Source organism: Panthera tigris, chromosome E3, assembly GCF_018350195.1.
Source record: "Panthera tigris isolate Pti1 chromosome E3, P.tigris_Pti1_mat1.1, whole genome shotgun sequence".
Classification (NCBI taxonomy): Eukaryota; Metazoa; Chordata; class Mammalia; order Carnivora; family Felidae; genus Panthera; species Panthera tigris.
This window is the reverse complement of record NC_056675.1, coordinates 23,283,254-23,303,516: the sequence shown is the minus strand read 5'-3', so window position 1 is coordinate 23,303,516 and position 20,263 is coordinate 23,283,254. Positions and strand designations below refer to the sequence as shown.

The following is a 20,263-nucleotide window of genomic DNA, read 5'->3' as shown; positions in this document are numbered from 1 at the left end:
ACAATAAACAAGGTTTCAGTGACTAGAAAGATGCCACTTGAATGCTACCTCGGAAAAAGGTACACAAAAGGAGAAATGGGTGTGGGAAGTCTTTACTATACTACAGTGCTTCCCCCATGGTCAGATGCCACCTGAATCGTCAAATTCAGTATTTCCTTTCTTGGTCTTCACCTTCCTCAATCTTCCCATAGCATTTTATACCTGACACCTTACCTCATCTTGAAATAGTCTGGCTTGTGGCCTTATGCACTCATTTAGGAGAACCAAAGCTGGAGCCATTGGTGTGCACAGTGGGAGAATGTGAGCTATAGAAGAGAGGATTTCACAGTAAAGAAAAATAGGCCAAAAACAAACAAGCTAACAAACAAAAAACATTAGCACCAGCAGCACTGTTGATGGTGTGGCCAACTCAGGATGGAAGAGAAACAAGTGACTGGTGATACTATTATTAAGGGACACAAAGAAGAAATGATGGACAACACCAAGGTTTTTAGTTTCTAGTCTAGGTAGACAATGAGATCAGGAACAGAGGAAGAGATGGGGGACAGCAGAGCTTCATATATGGTGAATCTGAGGTACCTAAATGATCGCCGGTGAGGTGAAGTCTGGTGCTCAGGAAAGAGAACTGAGCTGCCAAGTTAAATCGGAGAGGCATTCACCTTCCGTATGAACATGGAGGGAAAAAAAGCAGAAAAGGAGGCAACTAGGATCTTGAAGAATGCTAGCACAGAAGGGACAAGTCACAATACAGAAGCCAAGGAAGATAAGAGTGGCCAGGAGAACCAGAGACGGAGGCAGTGATGTAAACTACCGCAGGCAAGCCAAGCAGGGCACTGACATGGTCCCTGGGAAGGGCAAGTTAAGAGGCTGACTGCAATTTCAGTGATGCAGAATACTGACCAGAGAGGGTGGGAGGGAAGAAAAGGTAAGGAAACTGAATGACTGCAAGAAGACCACCCTTCATATGCGAGAGGCTCGGTTATAAAAGGGAAGAGGAAAGATGCCCTGCCCGTTGAGGGGCTTACAGGGCAGAGGGACTTAACGCACTGAGAGAAGGAGCTAACAGAAGGGAGACACAGCAGAAAGAGGATTCTCCAGTGAGAGGCGAAGGTGGGATTCAGAAAAGAAGTAGAGAAGCGCCTTTAACAGGAGGTGGGAGACACAGAAGGGGAGGAGGTAACGATGGTTACGGATTGAGAAGTTATAGACAGCAAAGCAGGGAACCTTTGTTTCTGTTTGTTGTGTTGTTCCTTTTTGGAAGAAGCAAAGGACAACTGCCAAGAGGAAGTCTCAGGTGTGGCAAGGTTAATGACAAATGTCATGGCATGTTGCTGGGCACACAAACTGCCTGAAGCATAGCAAGTGTCTGGCCTGGGAACCCTCTCCCGTATTTACCTCCAGTGGGGGTGAGGGATTTCTCAGCATATGCATGATCCTAAGAAACAAATGAACTGAAATCAGGCTCTTCATTTGTGTCACAGCAGACACCTCATGCCCAGTGTCCGTCACATTTCGGAGCAGGGATGATGTACAGTTAAGACTGATTTATGATTCCTGCCGCTATCACTTCAGCTCATCTGGCGCTTAACTGTCAATCGCGGTGTATAAGGTGCCGTACAGAGGCTGCTCAACAAGATTTTTGTTAGGCACGACTCCACAGGCAACAGGACTTCCACAACCACTGTAACTAGGGCAAAAACTACTCTGGGTCAACCTCACCCTAAATCCCTACATCACAGACTGTTTTACAGGGAACCTCGCTGAACACACACACTAACCCAAAGGATCCTTTTTCTGCCCCTTTGCCTCCTTCACAATGGTGACTTATTCCCACTGCAGAGACCCAAGGGACTATTTATTTTACTTCCTACCAAGACAAAACAAAACAGAATAATCTAATAACCATCCTTTAGTGTGTGTTACAGAAAAAAAAAAAAAAAAGTGGGAGCCAAGAAGGAAAAATAGTGGAGGGGCACCTGGGGGCAATCCTATACTCAGTAGGTTAAGCATCCGACTTTGGCTCAGGTCACAATCTCAAAGTTTGTGAGTTTGAGCCCCGCATCTGGATCTGTGCTGACAATCAGAGCCAGAACCTGCTTTGGATTCTGTGTCTCCCTCTCCCTCTGCCCCTCACCTGCTTGTGCTCTGTCTCTCTCTCAAAAATAAATAAACATTAAAAAATTTTTTTTAAAAAAAGGAAAAATAGTGGGAATCAAGAAACCTGGGCTGGATCTCTGGCTCCGCCACAAACCACTGCTTGTCACAGAACCACTGATTCCTGATTTATATATAAAGCGAAGCAGCTGAGTTGGCCATCGATGACACCCCTGGTGTCCCAAATCTTCACCTAAGCTCTTCCCCCAGAGTCCCAACAAGCGATTTGATTTTTGCTTTGGGTCTCATCTGACATTGCTTTGGTTTGCCTTTTATGATTTTTTGCATAATTAAACCTTAGTTTATTTTTATTTATGTCCTAAAATCAATCCTTTTGTGTTTTTGCAGTTTTAAAAAAAGTTCATTATCGCTGGAATAGGTCATCTATAAATAGGAACATTGCTACAATCTGAGAATTTAAATTTGTCACTTCTATGAAAAATAAATATGAGCCTTTTTTTTTAATGTTTATTTTTAAGTAATCTCTACACCCAATGTGGGCCTCCTGAAATCAAGAGTTGCATGCTCCATGGACTGAGTCAGCCAGGTGCCCCAAATATGAGCCTTCTTAAAATCAACCTTGCATATTTATGTCTACTTTATAGAATGGGGGTATGGTATTTATTTGGAAAAACATTAACTATCCTATTGGTTTAAATCCTATACATCCTACTATGAATAAATTTGACCATCACTCCAATTTTCCTTTCAGTTAGGGTGATCCTTAACTTCCAGTTGCTAAACAATAAAGGTTAAACAAATTTGTAGAGCTTTCAAGTTTCATAAAATTTCTCTTTACCCTTCAAATAAAACCTTAAGGTTTTAATAAAACCTTAAGAGAGCTTTTTTTCCCCTTACAAAGAAAAAAAAAAAAAAAAAAGGAGCTGGAAGCATGGCCCAGGAAAGAAAAAGAATTAAATCTCTCTACCTGGAACGGTAAAATCAGACATGAGGTTCTTTCTTTCTTTCTGTAGAGCCCTAGTACAGAAGCAGCAGAATCCTGGGCTCCAGGGAAAAGAGAGAAACTGGTTCAAGACACACTTTATCTGATCCCAGGAAGAAGACAACAAAGCATGGGGAAGGGACATGGCGGTATTGATTTGATCAGGAGCTGGGTTTACCCTTTCGGGGAAAAGGTAGCTTGCCAAAACTCACCAAACCAAATTATCACCCACCTTCCATGATTCTATGCCAGAAGAAAAGGAGAATTTATTTCCAGTGATTCTGGGTAAGAAGCAGAAGAACTTGGGAGGACAACAGTACTTACATGTTAAGAGAAAGATGAGATGTGAACAGATGAGTTCAGAGATGGCATCTAAAAGTGAAATTTGGTTTCTGGACTGTGCTGGAAAGAACAGACTAACACTTGTCTTGAGAAAAGTTCCATCTTTTGAATCTGACTTTATGGACAACTACTAAGTTGATGAAGAATAATTAACCAAAACATAAGGGATGAAATTGGTGCAAATGGATGAATACTGCAAAACCAGACATGACCCATGAAAAACAGTGATAGAGAGTGCCCATACAACAGAGTTCCATACCAGGGTACAGAATGCAGCCATGCTCAGAGTTCCCTGTGTCCTGAATCCATTCTTTGCTCCTTATCTTCACCTCTGGTGGGGAAGTCTTTCCACGTAACCAAGTTAGGCCGAGAGGCCCTCAGTATTAGCCAGTATTAGCCAGCCGTGGCAACAACAGACCCCTGAAAGAGACTGTAAAGCCTCCAGACTTTCACACATACTTTCCCTATGACTCGAATGCCCTCCACTCCCATTCCTCAAATGCATTCCCTTACTCTCCTTCCTTGGTAGGATGGAGCGGGGAGCTGGGTGGGAGAGGACAGAGACAAAAAAGAAAAGAAACAACAGGAAAGGAGCTTCCATCCAAGATGGAAAGACAACTCAATGAGAATAGTAGAGAATGCCACACACAGCCTGTTTGTGTGTCCATGTTTGACCACAGGGGAAAGGGAGTTATTTCGGGTACAGAGCTCCTTCATCGTTCCAGACAGAAGGGCCTAACAAGGGTGACTTAAGTATAGCTGTTCCTTGTATACAAGTTCTCATGATTCAGACTCAGGAATTAAACAGATTTGGACAGCAAGAGATATCTGCACTGTTAAAAGATTAGATTTGGATATTAAACAGACTCACATGTACCATAAAGACTTGGTGGCAGAGACTCATTGCTGAAATAGAGACTAGAAAAGGGTATATATCTTCTCTTTAAAAAAAAAAACGCTATAATAAGAATGTTAAGAAATGGTTACTGCATTTCAAAAAATTACAAGTAAGGTGGAAGTAGGGTCAAGAGTATTAGAGATGGGATGATAGGGAGAAAAACAAATGGAACCCCAAGTGGTTCATTCAGATGAACAATGAGCAAACGTGTCACAACAGATCCTAACGCTATACTAAGGTAGAAAATACAGCAGCAAGAGAAGCCCCCCCAAGTGTATAAACAGTGGCTGGAAGTTTCCACTAGAAATGCAACAGAAACAGAAAGACTAGATTCTGAATACCTGGGTTCAAGTCCTCTTTCCACCACCTTTTACTTCATGTGTGGTTTCTCTGAGCCTCAGCTAACTTTTCTGTAAAATGGGGGTGAGAATACTTTTCTAAAAGAATTACTGTGAAGCTTTAATGAGATTTATTTTACAAACTCTATAAAAGTATTTCATAAAAAAGTTTTATAAAAGCATTTTATAAACTCTTAAACTCTACACAGCTTCTATTATTTAAGCTGCAAAAGTCAAGAAAAAAGAAAGGAATTATCCTATAGAAGCCTGGAAAATGTCAAAGAGAAAGAAAAGCACTGGCTCTTGACCCCTGGCTGCACATTAGAATCATCAAGGGAAATTAAAAAAACAACAACAACAAAACAACGAACTGGGAGCAGCCCAGAGATACTGATTTAATTATCTACAGTGGGACCTGATCATTGCTAATTTTTTTGAAGTGTGATTTTTTTTTAAAAATTCTATTTCTATGTGAAGCCAAGACAGAAAGAACATGGTCACAGTGGAAAAGCCTTGAAGTTTCACTTCCAAAGGCACTAAAATTTACAGGAGGCTCTTGTCATAACTATATTATATCACTTATTACACTATGCTGTATTTGTATCACTAGAACATATAATCCATCTGCCTCCACCACTAGACAGTGATCAAGAAGGTCTTATTCAATATTATTTCCCCAATATCTAGCAAATACAATACATGAAACAAACAGTAAGAGTAATGGCAGTTAATAATTGAGTGCCTATAAAGTATCAGGCATTAGACTATTTATAGATGTTATTTCTTATAAAATTAATCCCCCAAAATTCCCTATTTTGTTAAGTATTATTACCATTATTTACAAACAAAAAAACTTGGGCTCAGAAAAAGTGAAATAACTTGTCCAAAGTTACACCATTCTTCAACCTCCTCTAATTAAAACAGCCTTAAGGCATTTTTGTCCATAATCCTTCAATAAATGATTTTTTTCCTTATATGACTCAGGATCATACAGGGCTTGGTCATTCGGTATGGCATTTCTCAATGCAGACATAAAACATATGTTAGAAACTGAACTACAGCTGTACCAAGCCTGAGGCTTCTGGGAGTTTATTTGCTTTTAAATAAATCCTTGTTAATCGGTGTTTGTTTTGTTGTAATTTGCATTTTTCCTATGACTGAAATATGACCCAGAAATAAAAATGGAGCTTATCTAATTGAAATGTTATTATTTGAGGGGTAAGGAGGAATTTGGACTATGTCAGAAGATCAAGTTGCAGCATGTGAAGAACTATGTCCTGCCTGAGTGTCCCAGGATGCTAGAGAAAGCAAACAATAGAGAGACAACAATCTGGCTCTGGAGAACTACATCTGTCTCTCATCAAAAAGTGTAAAGGGGAGTGCTTTCACCTTAAAATGCTCAAGCTGTTCTGCTGGTGGCGATAAATTCCGATCCAGTCCATCCTTTCCAGCACACCCCAAGTGGCCAAGCCTAGCCAACTCCAAGGTTAAAGTCAGCTCAGGTCGCCAAAATGTGTTTATGTCTCTAATCAAGTAATTTAAGTAACTCAGGAGTATCTTCTTTTTGGTCTGTCATTATCCAACATATTTCTAAGATTCTTGCCAGCCACAATAAAATAAAGCCTTTTAAAAAGTTTGTGGGTTTTTTGTTTTTGTTTTTTAGAGGAAGGGGGAAATTTTGGCTAACAATACAGTAAAAAAAAAAAAAAAAAAGCATACATCTAGTCCCAATTTACCCAAAAGGCCATCATCATATGGGAGTGTAATAATCTTCAACAGTTAAAAGTCGAAACAGATATCTTGGAACCCCCTCTACTTGCTAGATGGGATCCTGCTTGATTCATGAATTATTTAATAAAACTAATTATATCTTAATTTTTTTTAAGCCAAAACAGAAAAACTAGAAAATTCATCTAAATATCTAAGAAACTACAGGAGTGCCTGGATGGCTCAGTTGGTTGAGTGTCTGACTTCAGTTCAGGTCATGATCTCATGGTTCATGGGTTCCAGCCCCATATCAGGCTCTGTGCTGACAGCTCAGAGCCCAGAGCCTACTTCAGATTCTGGGTCTCCCTCTCTCTCTGCCCCTCCCCCACTCACGCCCTTTGTTTCTCAAAAATGAATAAACGTTAAAAAAAACTTTAAAAAATACCTAAGAAATTATTTTTTTCTACAATGGAATTTTATAAAGTTTTAAAATCATTGAGAAATATATAACACAATTAAGTGAAAAGAAGATGCAAAACTACATACATATGAACATGATTTCAAACTTTTAAGATACATTTTTAAAGACCTTTTTGTCTTTTATCCTTCAAAATATACACCAAGACATTAACAGTCATTGCCTCAGAATGGCAAATTTTAGGTGATCTATATCCCTTTCTTCCTTATATGTTTCCATATTTCTGATGTTTTCTAAAATGATTTTGCTGGTAACAACGACCAGGTCGACCAGGTGGAACTTAAGGGGATCTTACAAGAGCACACCCCGGTATTTTGGCCAGGGAACCCAAATCTTCTGCACAGAAGATGGGGCTGGCAAAACACAGATATGTACCTTATTTGTAGTTACGGCTTTGGCCCCAAATCCCAGTGAATCAGACTGTACTATGCTGAGAATTTCTTTTTTCTCTAATAGACAGACCTAAGGAGCCTCAAAGCAGTTTTCTGCCTAGCGTAATCCTAAACTCAAACCCATACCAATCTTTGGATCTTATCACTGGAGGAAAAAAGTGACAGCGGCTAGCATCAAAGAAAATTGGCGCAAAGAGACAGGAAAAGAGTTTACGTCTACAGACACCGACCAAGGGCCCTTTTAAGCCACCCTGGCTTGCCAGGTAGGAGGTGAAAGCTTAGCCCTAGGAAGAGAAAAAGACAGCCCAGGATCAGCTTCCTGATCAAGTGGACAGAAGCAGAGGAGGAACATAGGCTTGGCTTATAAACTCAGCACGTGGCACTGCTCACCAGCCCAGGGGCCAAAATTCTTGGTTGAGTGGCACTGCTCTTTGGGGTGGAAGTGAAGTGCCCTGTACCCCCTTGGAGGTGGAACAGGGTGAGAGAGACAAGAAGTAGGGAACACATAAGGTCAAGCCTTGAATTATGCCGAAGCTAAACATGCATATATTTCTTACATAATCTGCGTGTGTATGTATGTATGTAATTATACACAAAGAGACAAAGCATGCATCCTCTTGATTCTGAATATATTAGTATCTGGTGATAAACAGATCTCAGGTTTTTAATTTTTGTTTTTTAAGTTTATTTTCAGAGAGACAGAGACAGTGGGGGCGGGGGTCGGAGAGAGGGAGAAAGAGAGAGACTCCCAAGCAGGCTCCGTGCCGCCAGCAGACCCCAATGTGGGGCTCAAAACCAAGAACCGTGAGATCATGACCTGAGCCGAAATCAAAAGTCGGACCTTAACCGACTGTGCCACCCAGGCGCCCCCTGAAATGTTTCTGACTAAACAGTCAGTTTTATAAAGTTATCCAAAATACTCTGCAAATAATCTTGTTTTGAAGTATTATTGTTACTGCATTTTGATAACTGAAACATCAACTAGTAGTAACCAAGAGGTATCATTCAAAACAGATCCAGCAAGTTTCACTACAAATTATGTGTTCATATTGCCATAAACCCGAATGCCATCAACCCAATTATATCTTAGCTGGCTGACGATGTTTTCAAGTCATGGGCCTGCCATGTCACTTCTCCACACCCAACACTGTGTAGGCCTGAAAGTCAAGCCAGGTTGACTCCTGAGCGGCAGACAGGTATGGTCTCCAAATCAATCCTGGCCTCTGCCAGTTCTTTCAACTCTCATCATGAAAATCAGATTGCATAAAAACCAGCATAGGGACTCATTCTGCCTCTAGGTTTTCCCTAACAAAGTACAATTTAGAACCTTCCCAGCCTCAGCCTGGTCTGACCTGACCAATTCTAGTTGGTTCAGGCCTTGGTCATCTGACGGTAGAAGGGGAAGGCTAAATGGAAGAGCGTGTGAATACACAGAAAACAAAGGGAAGTCTGCGAAATCAAAACAGGGTAACTCCCTAAGTTATCAAAACGTTGAGGGGCTCCTGGGTGGCTCAGTTGGTTAAGCGCCCGACTTCGGCTCAGGTCATGATCTCGCGGTCCGTGGGTTCAAGCTCCACATCGGGCTCTGTGCTGACAGCTCAGAGCCTGGAGCCTGTTTCAGATTCTGTGTCTCCCTCTCTCTGACCCTCCCCCGTTCATGCTCTCTCTCTGTCTCAAAAATAAATAAATGTTAAAAAAAAATAATAATAAAAAATAAAAAATAAAAAAATAAAAAACGTTGCTATCATATGGGTACACTTCCACTTTAAAGAACAGATGAAGCTGTCCTACCTCACTAGTAATTGAAGACATCAAAATTAAAACAATAAAATGCTATTTTCTATTTATCAACTTAAAGATTTCTATTTTGCAACAGTGGGGTACAACAGACATTCTTACACACTGCTAATGGCACAACCTTATAAAATAAGGTAACAATGTAACTTAAGGATCTTCAAAATAAATAAGCATTGACCCAGGAATTTCACAGAGTATATGCTAAAGAAATAATCAAAAGTAACTGTAGTTTTCTCACTGATTCTAAGAATTCATATGTTATGAATAATCACCATTTTCTGCTTGTAAAAAAAAAAAGTAAAAGATTTATGTAAAAATTATTCATCACAACAATCAGAAACATCCAAAAATAGGTCAACATATACCTTCATACAATGATCTGGAGTTTTGTGACAAAATTAATCATAATACAATATGAAATGAAAATCACATGATGTAAAAGTGTATATACAGTTTGATATCAATTATGTTAAAACACATCCAGAGGGGGAAAAAGGCAAGAGAGTAATATACCAAATAACTTATATACATTTTCAATTTTCTTTTTTTTAATGTTTATTTATTTATTATTTTTGAGAGACAGAGAAAGAGAGAGGGAGAGAGAAAGAGAGCGCGAGCAGGGGAGGGGCAGAGAGAGAGGGAGACAGAATCCCAAGCAGGCTTCAAGCCGTTAGCACAGAGTCCAATGCAGGTCTCGAACCCATGAACTGTGAGATCATGACCTGAACCGAAAGAGACTAAGAGTCAGATGCTTAACCAACTGAGCCACCTAGGTGCCCCTCAATTTTCCACCTTCAACCTTTTACATATTTTCTAAGTTTTCTACAATAACTTGGGTAACACTCTTACCAAAATAGATTTCATCTCATAATGAACTTAAGCAGAAGAAACCAGACACATATTTAACGCAAACCAAAAACACAATGAGGGGTGCCTGACTGGCTTAGTTGGTGGAGTACGTGACTCTTAATGTGCAGGGTTGTTGTGAGTTTCAGCCCCATGTCAGGGGTAGAGTTAGAAAAGAAAAGAAAAGAAAAGAAAAGAAAAGAAAAGAAAAGAAAAGAAAAGAAAAGAAAAGAAAAGAAAAGAAAAGACAAGACAAGACAAGAAAAAAGATGTCACTAAAAACAAAAAACCACACAGTGAAATACCACTTCACATTCACTAGGATTGCATTATTTCATTTTGCTTTTTTTAACAGGCTCTATGCCCAATGTGGGGCTTGAACTTACAACCCTGAGATCAAGAGTCGGAGGTTCTACTGACTGAGCCAGCCAGGAGCCCCTAGGATGGCTTTAATAAAAGACAGACAGTAACAAGTGTTGCCAAAGATGTGGAGAAACTGAAATACTCATGCATTGCTGGTATGAATGTAAAATGGCGCAGCCACTGTGGAAAATAGTTGGACAACCGCTCAAAAAGTTAAACGTGGAGTCATAATATGACCCAGCAATCCCACTCCCAGGCATATACCCAAGAGAAATGAAAACATACGTCCACACAAAAATTTGTGCATGAATGTTCACAGCAGCGTTATTCATGACAACCAAAAGCCTATGTCCCAGGCTTGCTCTTACAGGCTGGGCTAGTGAATGTGTGAGCCAGCTGGTTGGTTTTTCCTGCTAAAATGTTCCCATCACTCAGGTGTAAAGGAACCAATGGCTATCAAACACCTTGATCTGTGAAGCTGGTATCATACAGCAATGAAAAGTTAAGTAAGGAAACTGAGGCTCAGTGACCAGCCCAAGATCTCAGTTGCTCCAGGATTCTCACTGTATTCAAAACTCATTCGTTCAGATTTTCAAAAGGGAAGGGGCAGACCTGCCCCTTAGCTGCCCTCACCCTCCTCCTGGCACTATCCTCTGATACTGACAGCCTGAAGCCTGAACCAGAGTTGGGTATCACCAGGAAGTGGGTGCGGGCAGTTACAACAGCCTAACCAGCTGCCTGGCATCACAACAGAGCCTCAAAGGGTAATAATCAACAGGTCTCCAACCTAACCAACCCTTCCTCCCGCTGGATAGATGATAAAAAGATGCCAATGCTCCTTTCTCTCACCCCGCCTGTAGGGAAACGTAACTACTCTCTTCTTTCCTTCCTGTCACTATTAAAATCCTGATATTGACTAGTAGGTATTTCCCAGGAGCTACTGCTTTTAAAGGAGTTTGTCTTCTCTTTAGACTCTAAAACGAGGGAGATTTACCAAGTTGTCACTACACTCTTACAAAGGGACCCTTATTTTGGGTAAGATTAAAGAATGTTCCAAATTCATGTATCTTTAGAATTACTAGGAGCACCTCTTGTCAGTAGCAGTTCTGTTATTCTTCCCCAGCTATAGAGAGCTCTGGACCTCAAAGAAAAGGCTGAATCTCCTCTATCACAGTTTAAACACAAGCCTTTCCCTGCCTCCTCCCTCATTGCTCAAAGTAAAGCAGATACAGAAGTTAATTTCCTGCCCGTTCACTCACTCATAAAGATGCATACAAAAGACAGGACCGGTTACTATGGGAAATTTAGAGAACCACAAAATTAAAAGTCTGTAGAGATGCCTCTGTTTCTTCATCTGTAAGACAGAAATAATAATTTATGTACCTACTTTACACTATTATAAGGAATAAATAAAATAATCAACTGTGCAGGGCATGTGGTAAGCACTCATGTTACCTACAGGAAAGGCTATAGGAAAAAAATGCTATATAATGTGCTACCATTTATCTAAATAAGAGAAAATATGAATATACACACAACACACACATATACATACACACAAAGCAAGAAAATTAATTTGCTTATATTAAAACAATAAAAGAATAATTCATAAAATTTAGGGAGAAAGAGAATAGGGTACAGAGATCAAAGACAGAAACCAGACTTCTCTGAATAGATCTTATGTTGTACATTTGACTTCAGGCCATGTATTTTATTTTTTACATAATTATGCAACAAAATTAAATTTTCAAAAGTAATCCTTCAAAATCAAAAAGAAATAAATGATTTTAAGTACCTAGTTGGTGACAAAGCCACACTGAGAACTATTCCAAGTGACCTTAAAATATAGGAATTTGAGGGGCGCCTGGGTGGCTCAATCTGTTAAGCATCCAACTCTTGATTTCACCTCAGGTCATGATCTCAGCTCAGGTCACCATCTCATGGTTCGTGGGTTCGAGGCTCCAGGCTGACAGTGCAGAGCCTGCTTGGGATTCTCTCTCCCTTTCTCTCTCTCTGCTCCTCCCCATTAATGCTTTGTCTCTCTCAAAATAAATAAACTTAAAAATATTAATAATTTGATTATACAGACCTAGTAGACCATATCCTACAGACAAAACAAAAAAATACCAAAAATAAATCTTAAATATTTTTCAAGCACACATACTACTGGTGGTAGTATTGGGATTATTATCCTGAGACTTATGAGGACTGTAGGATAATGCCAATGAAAAATTACACTGTGCTGGGAATAGGGTTTTCAGCTTGGGAGAAAGGAGAAACAGATGCAAGATCAAGGAGTTAAAGAAAAACCCTGAAACCCTTAAAGGGAATTATCAGTAAGAATTCATGATTTTTTATGTCTTTAAAAGAAGTTACATATTTTTTAGCTCTTTCTACTTAGAAGACAAAGAAACCACATGCACTCCTAGGGCCCAGACTGTGGCTCTCTGCCATTTGCCAAAAAAGGCAACCAGGGATCCTTAAAGAAATGACTGATCCCAGATCTGGGGCAGGAAATGTGTTAAGATGAGCCGGAATATCTTCCCTGGATTCTAGTTTGACATCACAGACTACTAATATCATGTCAGAAGGATTCAGGAGCCACTTCTACTGGACACAAATGGCACAATTTGGGCATCAATTAGGCTAACAACTGTAACTGAAGTACATCAGATATACAGTTAAATCCATGAGTTCACATGGTTTTAACAAAAAACTCACTAACCACATTTGGAAATCAAGAAATTATTTTGAAAACCAAAATTAGGGGCGCCTGGGTGGCTCAGTCGGTTAAGCGTCCGACTTCGGCTCAGGTCATGATCTCGCAGTTTGTGAGTTCGAGCCCCGCGTCAGGCTCTGTGCTGATGGCTCAGAGCCTGGAGCCTGTTTCAGATTCTGTGTCTCCCTCTCTCTCTGACCCTCCCCCATTCATGCTCTGTCTCTCTCTGTCTCAAAAATAAATAAACGTTAAAAAAAAAAAAATTAAAAAAAAAAAAAGAAAACCAAAATTAAAGGGGAAAAAAACCTAAACCATTTATCTTGCCTTTCTTCTCCAAATTTATGTTGGGGTAACAAAGTAATTGATGAGGGCAGGAGTCGCTACAGAAGTGTTCTAGCTAATAAGAATGTTAAAATTATAACATCACCATTTTTCAACCCTTAATGAACTAATGGATCAAGGAATAATCATCAATGTCTACTAACATAGTAAGAGACCCAACCAGACATTATAGCATTATAGGCTTCCTGATAGAAGTTAACAACACTACCAAAAAAAAAAAAAAAAAGAGAGAGAGAGAGAGAGAGAAACCTCAAACCTGAGTCTCATTAAGTCTCTAAATCTACCATTTTACAGGAAGTATGGGAACAGAACATTTTAACTGAAACTACCGGAATACAACAGGCAAAATCAGACTTTGGGAAGAAGCTCTATAGCAGCGCTCTTCAAAATGTGATCCACAGAGAGATGCCTGTCTGTGAACTTTTTGTCACCAGTCATGGACTGGTAAGTACAAAAGATAAGTACAAAAATTGAGAGTTGGCATTCAGAAATACTTAGAGCAAATTAACAGTTTTATGTCTATTGAGTCCATTTTTTTTTTAACAGGGCTAGCTTTATGTATGCCTTTTATTTCATTTTTCTGGAAAAGCTTAAATGCCAAGCTAAGAAATGTATGCCATATTTTGTATATAAAAGAAAAAGGAAAAGCAATTTTTGAGAAGAGAAATAATATAATCTCAGATAAACTTTAAGATTAATCCGGCAGCAATAAAAACTGGCCATTGGAAGAGACAGAGTTTAGAAATGGGGAAGGGTACTTGAGGCCAGAGTTAGAATGACTACCTTCATTATCACCATCTGCCGTTTACTGAATAGTTACTATGTGCAAGTTTCTACACTAAACTCTTAGTACCTTTTCATTTAATCCTTGTAAAAACCAAGCAAGGCTCTGCTACTTACTAGCACTGAATCCCAGTATCCTAATTTCAAAAATGGAATACCAATGCCTCTTCACAGGTCTGTAGTGAAGATTTAATGAAAAAATTTATATGAATGTACAGTTGACCCTTGAACAATGTGGGCACTCCCCTCCATGCAGTCAAAAATCTGTGTATAACTGTGGACTCCCCCAAAACTTAACTACTAATAGTGACAACTGCCAAGTGATCACTTTTAATTGTGATATACAACTTACTGAATAGACTAAATGCTCACACAGAGATGATTAGCGTCACTTGGCATTTTAAGTGGATGCTGGCAACACTTGAGCTCAGCGCAACAGCCAACAGGAGGTGGCCATGAAAATATTACCGGTAGTACAGTATGTACTACAGTTAATTCCATACAGCTACGATTTAATACTACATGTCTGTACTTGTTTACATTTGACTATAAATGGTGCCACGTACACTCTATGTGCTTAAGTTTTGATATATTTTAACTTTTTATAATAGGTTTGTGTATATTTTATGACAGTAAATGATAACACAGACTAGCATCTACATATATTTTATGCATTCATGACATACCTAACTTCTACTTAAGTTTTCCTATATTTCTAGGCCACATAGTTCATCTGCAACTTTAATTGCCACAAATCCCCAAAATTTTTTCACGTGTGTGTGTGTATTTTTAATTCAATATATAGGTGGACTTGCACAGTTCAAACTGGTATTGTTCAAGAAATGGCTTTGTAAGTGATATGGCCCCACACAAATAAATGGTATTTTCATTATGATTATTACTGTTTCTCGAATCAATCAGATGACTCTGTCTTGCTTTTAAATATTAGAATATCTGGGGCACCTGGGTGGCTCAGTCAGTTAAGCGTCCGACTTCAGCTCAGGTCATGAACTCGCAGTTTGTGAGTTTGAGCCCCGCATCAGGCTCTGTGCTGACAGCTCGGAGCCTGGAGCCTGCTTCGGATTCTGTGTCTCCCTCTCTCTCTGCCCCTCCCCTGCTCATGCTCTGTCTCTCAAAAATAAGTAAATGTTAAAAAAAAAAATTTTTTTTTTAACATCTATTTATTTTTGAGACAGAGAGAGACAGAGCATGAGCACGGGAGGGTCAGAGAGAGGGAGACACAGAATCCGAAACAGGCTCCAGGCTCCGAGCTGTCAGCACAGAGCCTGACGCGGGGCTCGAACCCACGGACCATGAGATCGTGACCTGAGCCGAAGTCGGCCGTTTAACCGACTGAGCCACCCAGGCGCCCCTAAAAAAATTTTTTTTAAATATTAGAATACCAAGGAGCACCTGACTGGCTCAGTCAGAAGAGCATGTGGCTCTTGATCTCAGGGTCACAAGTTCAAGCCCCATGTTGGGAGTAGAGATCACTATAAATGAATGAATGAATGAATGAATGAACATAAACTTAGGAGGAGAGAAAGAAAGAAAAAGAAAGAAAGAAAGAAAGAAAGAAAGAAAGAAAGAAAGAAAGAAAGAACCAAGAATTCAAGTCAAAGAATTTCCTGAGCCGGTGATGCACTTACAGAAGTTCTTGCAGTGGAAGCAACAAAGGCACTTCCCAACCAGTCCCATGAAATCTTCTAATGCCTGAACTGTTTGTTTGTGGTCACATTGTTTGCTACCATCCAAGCTCAACAACCGGAGGGAAGAAGCAACAGATGTTCAGTGACTGGCCAATTCCTCTAGGAACTGCCACAGTCCATGGCATAAAACAATGATTTCTAAATGAAGAAAGATCACAGTCAGATGAAAGACAAGATATCTCGATGTGCTCCACTGCAAAAATGTTGTTTGTTAAACATAAAAGGTCATTTGACGAACAGCCAGTGAAGGATTAATTAGCAGAGCAAACAAGAGTATTTTTGAGGGAAAAAGCTACAGAGGACAGAACTTTAAATTACCCAGCTTTCAATGATTTCTTTTCCACTATTATATATAAAAGGTTTTTTGTGGAAACCATGAGGTCATTGTTTTCCAGAGTCTTTACTATAGGAAACAGCTGTGGGGAACTACACAAACAGTGAACACTGCCCTATTTAGTAGCCCCTCATTGTGACAAGTGTATAGAGGGGGACAGGAAAAATCCATCAAACCACACTCTAATAACAAAACAAAAGCAGAGTCAAACTAAAAACTTTAGGCCACACAAAGGACGACATAAAACAATTAGTTCAGAATAAGCCTCTGTAAGTCAGGACAAGCACCTGTGTTATTACATCTGTATCTTGACTTAAAGAGATAATTCCAAGAGCAGCTCCTTTCTACATGGGTCACCAAAAACTCAAACGATTCATTTTGCACAGTACCTGATATATGACAGACATTCGACAAATTTAACTAAAAAAAAAGTCTTCCTAGGACTCTTATGTTATATACTGTATGACCTGTCCAAAACTGAATTTACCCGCCCACCTGCAGAACTGTTCTGCATTCTGTGCTTCTGGTCTTGAACAGTGCCATCCCACCACACCCTGCTTCAGTACCTCTGAGTTATGTTCAGTTCCTCCTTCTTATTCACTCTTCACACACCCATAAAGCTGCCAAACACTGTCAACTCTGCTTCAAACATAGATTTTGTACACATGCTCTAAAGTCAGAGGAAAGGAACAAAAGGCAAGGAAAAGGAAATAAATAAGCTGAATCCACTCCAATCCACTACAGCGCTATGTGGCTCCTTCAGAAACCACCCCCAACACTCTGCTTAAACTTGTCCAGTGATAAAAATACAATTATGTGAGACAGCTCACACAATACGCAGCTGAATCCAAGTCTACACACCAGGTCCCAAATTGCACCACAGTTCCTATCAAGACTCCCTTTCTTAAATATCCCATGATCACTGACCCCATGTTCAATTTAAATGCATGATCTTTTCTGCCCCTTGTGCTCCACAAACCACTTCCCCTTTCCAACTATTCCATTCCCATCAAATGATTCCCATGATTTTCTCCATACCTCAGTTCTGAAACCTTGGTGTTTACAACTCCATCCCTTGGACTCTCCCAAATAATGTCATAATGTCCTCCAAAATGTCCCTTGGATTCACCCTTTCCTCGGTTCATACTTATGATTGTCCTTTTCCTGCAATTACTTTCTCCTCCATTGGATTCATTTGTGCTCACCATCAGACCCATTTTTCTAAAGCATCCTTTTCATCAAATTAGTGTCTGCACAGCTCAAGAAGCCTATATTGAAACACTACTGATTGCAGCCTCAAGGCTAAACTGTTGTGACAGACTTTCAAGGCCACCCACAATTTGCCCTTCTCATCTCATTCATTTGTATTTATTTCCCCTTCTCTCCAAATCAGGGGTTCTCAACTGGGGCAATTTTGCCCCCCAGGGGACATTTGGCAATGTCTGGAGACATTTTTGATTGTCATGCCTGGGGTAGGGGACTGGAACACTGCTAAACATCCTACAATGCCAGGATAGTCCTGCCCCCTCCCCCCCAAAAAAAAACTGACCCTGTAAAAGAAAATAATTTTAAAAAATGGCAAACAAGGGCAGTCACTAATAAGACGAAGCACATGTCAGCGGGGGTAGGCCCTAGCATGCACCATGGATGGGTCAGAGAATCTTGTCCTCTACTACTCTTTGCTGGGCAATCCAGCAATGTGCAGCAACAATTTAAATGCAACATTTAAATTCCCTTTGACTAAGCAGTGCCACTTCTAAGACTCAGTCTCTAGAAAATGAGACTTGGTGTATACTGAAGGATTGGCTATAATGATTAAAAACTTTATACTACCTAAACACCCACCATTGGGCTTCTATACCACTGCCAAAAAGAATGAGATGGGCTTGGATGTATCAACAAAAAACAAGGAAAGCCATGCTACCCATGGGTAGGGGAATAGGGGAAAGCAAGTTACAGAACTATATGTGGAGCATGAGCCCACCAATGTAAAAGATGTAGACATGTTTATATACACAATTAAGTGGTCTGAAAGGATTATTTTTAAGGCCGACTTCCCAAAGTGCCTAAGTCTGAGAAGCAATGGCATGTATACAGCGTTAGCTGCAGCTACCTTATTTTCACTAAGATTGAGCACCAGAGTCTTAGTGGAGGGAGAACATTATACATTTCAGCACACCCCGCCCTACCTCTTTATGTTTTATGTTGAGAACTGTATTTCAGTGGTTGTAAAAACAAGGTAACAGAAGCACGGGTGTGCTTCGGTGTGTGCATCAGCAACGCAGAGGTGATGAAGACTGAAGGCACAGCTCTGGTTCTGTTCTCTCGGTCTCTAGCCAGCAGGGGAACCGCATTCCCTTCATCCAGAAAGGCTGAGGCCATTCACATCTCCCCCTAAGCCTAAAATTTGACGATTCGGTCACCTCCCTTCTCCTTCAGAGATGTGGAGCTTCGCTACAACAAAAGTGACAGCACTGGACAGAGAAGGGAACTGATCAGGAAGACACATACTTTATACTTGGCCACAAATCTAAATGTGACCTACACAATTTTTTTTCTTACTTTTTAAATGAATTTAAGGGGCACCCTCGAATCCGAATACTCCTTGGGAACCACTGTGAAATACCAATATACTAAACATTTTCACACAAACCAGGAAAACTTAGATCATAGGTCGGCAGCATAAAATCAGAACCTCCAACATGAGTCTATGAAAAAGTAAGGTGTGAAACTGAGCCAGTATAACCCCAATTGCTAGCTTATCTGCTACTACTCATTTATACATTTATTCCCTTTGTAACCTGAGAACTCTCACTCATAAATAGGCACCACCAGGCACCGCAGTTCAAGGAAAAAAAATATGGAATAGAAATTTCTATTCATCAATTATCTTTTGTTTTACGGCAAATTTAGAAGGAATCCCCACAGTTCTATTATCAGTAGAGAACTCTGTTCTAGTTGTTTTTTGGCAGCACAATTTGAAAACTGCTGCTATAAAACGTATCTTTGTTACTTGAAAGATGACCACCCATCTCTTTACTTGCTGTGCAAGGGCACTGAGTACTAGAAATCAGCACGTAGGAGAAACTGGAAGCACAGACACTAGCATCCTACTAGTTAGACAATAAGCTCATTTCCTCTTAAAACAGCATTTTGAGCATTCAGGTTTCAGAATGATTTATTTTCTCTCCTTGTTTTACCGAGATAATGGTCCAAGGATCCTTCCAGTGAAGTCAAATTTTACTCTAGTGCTGCTGCAAACACACACACACAGAGGAGAAAACGTAACACGGCAAGCATTCTAAAGGCTGGGATAGTAAGAAAAACGCCCTAAGAAGGCACAAAACATTCCTCCAACAGAGTGTTTTTCAATCTCAGCCTAACTCGCATTTTGGGCTGGATAACCAACCCCTTACTGAGGGGAGCAGAGCCAGCAGCACCCCCACCCCAGTTGCATCAACCAAGTATGTCTCCAGACAAGGCCAAATGTCCCCAGGAATGGAAGGGTTGGGAAGGCAAAAGAGCCCTTGTTGAGAACCCTGCTCTACGAGGAGGAGAAAAACACCTGCTTAAAAGGAGAAAAGGATATACGTGGCAGCCAGAGAAGTTTCTTAAAGCATACCAAGGTTGAGCCAGTCAATCCATTTCATTTTGGAAAATGAAAGGCCAACCTTAACAACCATCTAGTAGCTCATCCAAAACCAAGAATCTGTCTACCTGGCAAGCTCCTAAACCTCAAATAAATCAAAGTGGTTAGGAATCAAAAAGAACTCTAATTGGAAAACTTACAAAGAAAATCAGTAGTAACTTAAGGAAGTTTTAAGACGATAAAAGCATACTCAAAGACATACTAAGTGCTTTTCGAGACCTCAAGGCAAACTCTCAAGATGGCAAATTGGTTTCATCTTCTCTGCCAACTCCAATCAACTGGTAGTGACTGCCTGGAGCCCAGAATTGGGCAGGATTCTGAGGCTGAATGTGAGCTCAGGGAAAGAGTATCCGCATGGAACACCAATGTCTGCCACATACAGGCAAAGGGCCGTGGTAACACGTATACCTCGCACTCACCTTCTTGGTGTTCAACTCAACTTTCTTTATGCTTAAAATAATACCCATCA

General features: G+C 40.2%; 1 protein-coding gene across 9 annotated transcripts in view; it reads right to left on the bottom strand.

Annotated features, from left to right (window-relative positions):
* Positions 1–20,263, bottom strand: part of USP31 (ubiquitin specific peptidase 31) — a 100,163-nt gene that overhangs the window by 75,843 nt on the left and 4,057 nt on the right. The window contains exon 1 of one of the 9 annotated variants that reach the window (XM_042972331.1): positions 15,752–16,166. The exons of 6 other annotated variants lie outside the window; for them this stretch is intronic. Coding sequence is in view for 1 of the 3 variants with exons in the window: in XM_042972329.1 (XP_042828263.1) it covers positions 1,396–1,470 (75 nt within the window). In the remaining 2 variants the exon portion in view is untranslated. Of the gene's footprint in view, positions 1–1,395; positions 1,865–3,421; positions 3,500–15,751; positions 16,167–20,263 lie in introns of those variants that run through there. 2 more of the 9 variants (XM_042972333.1, XM_042972329.1) reach the window with 2 other exon arrangements.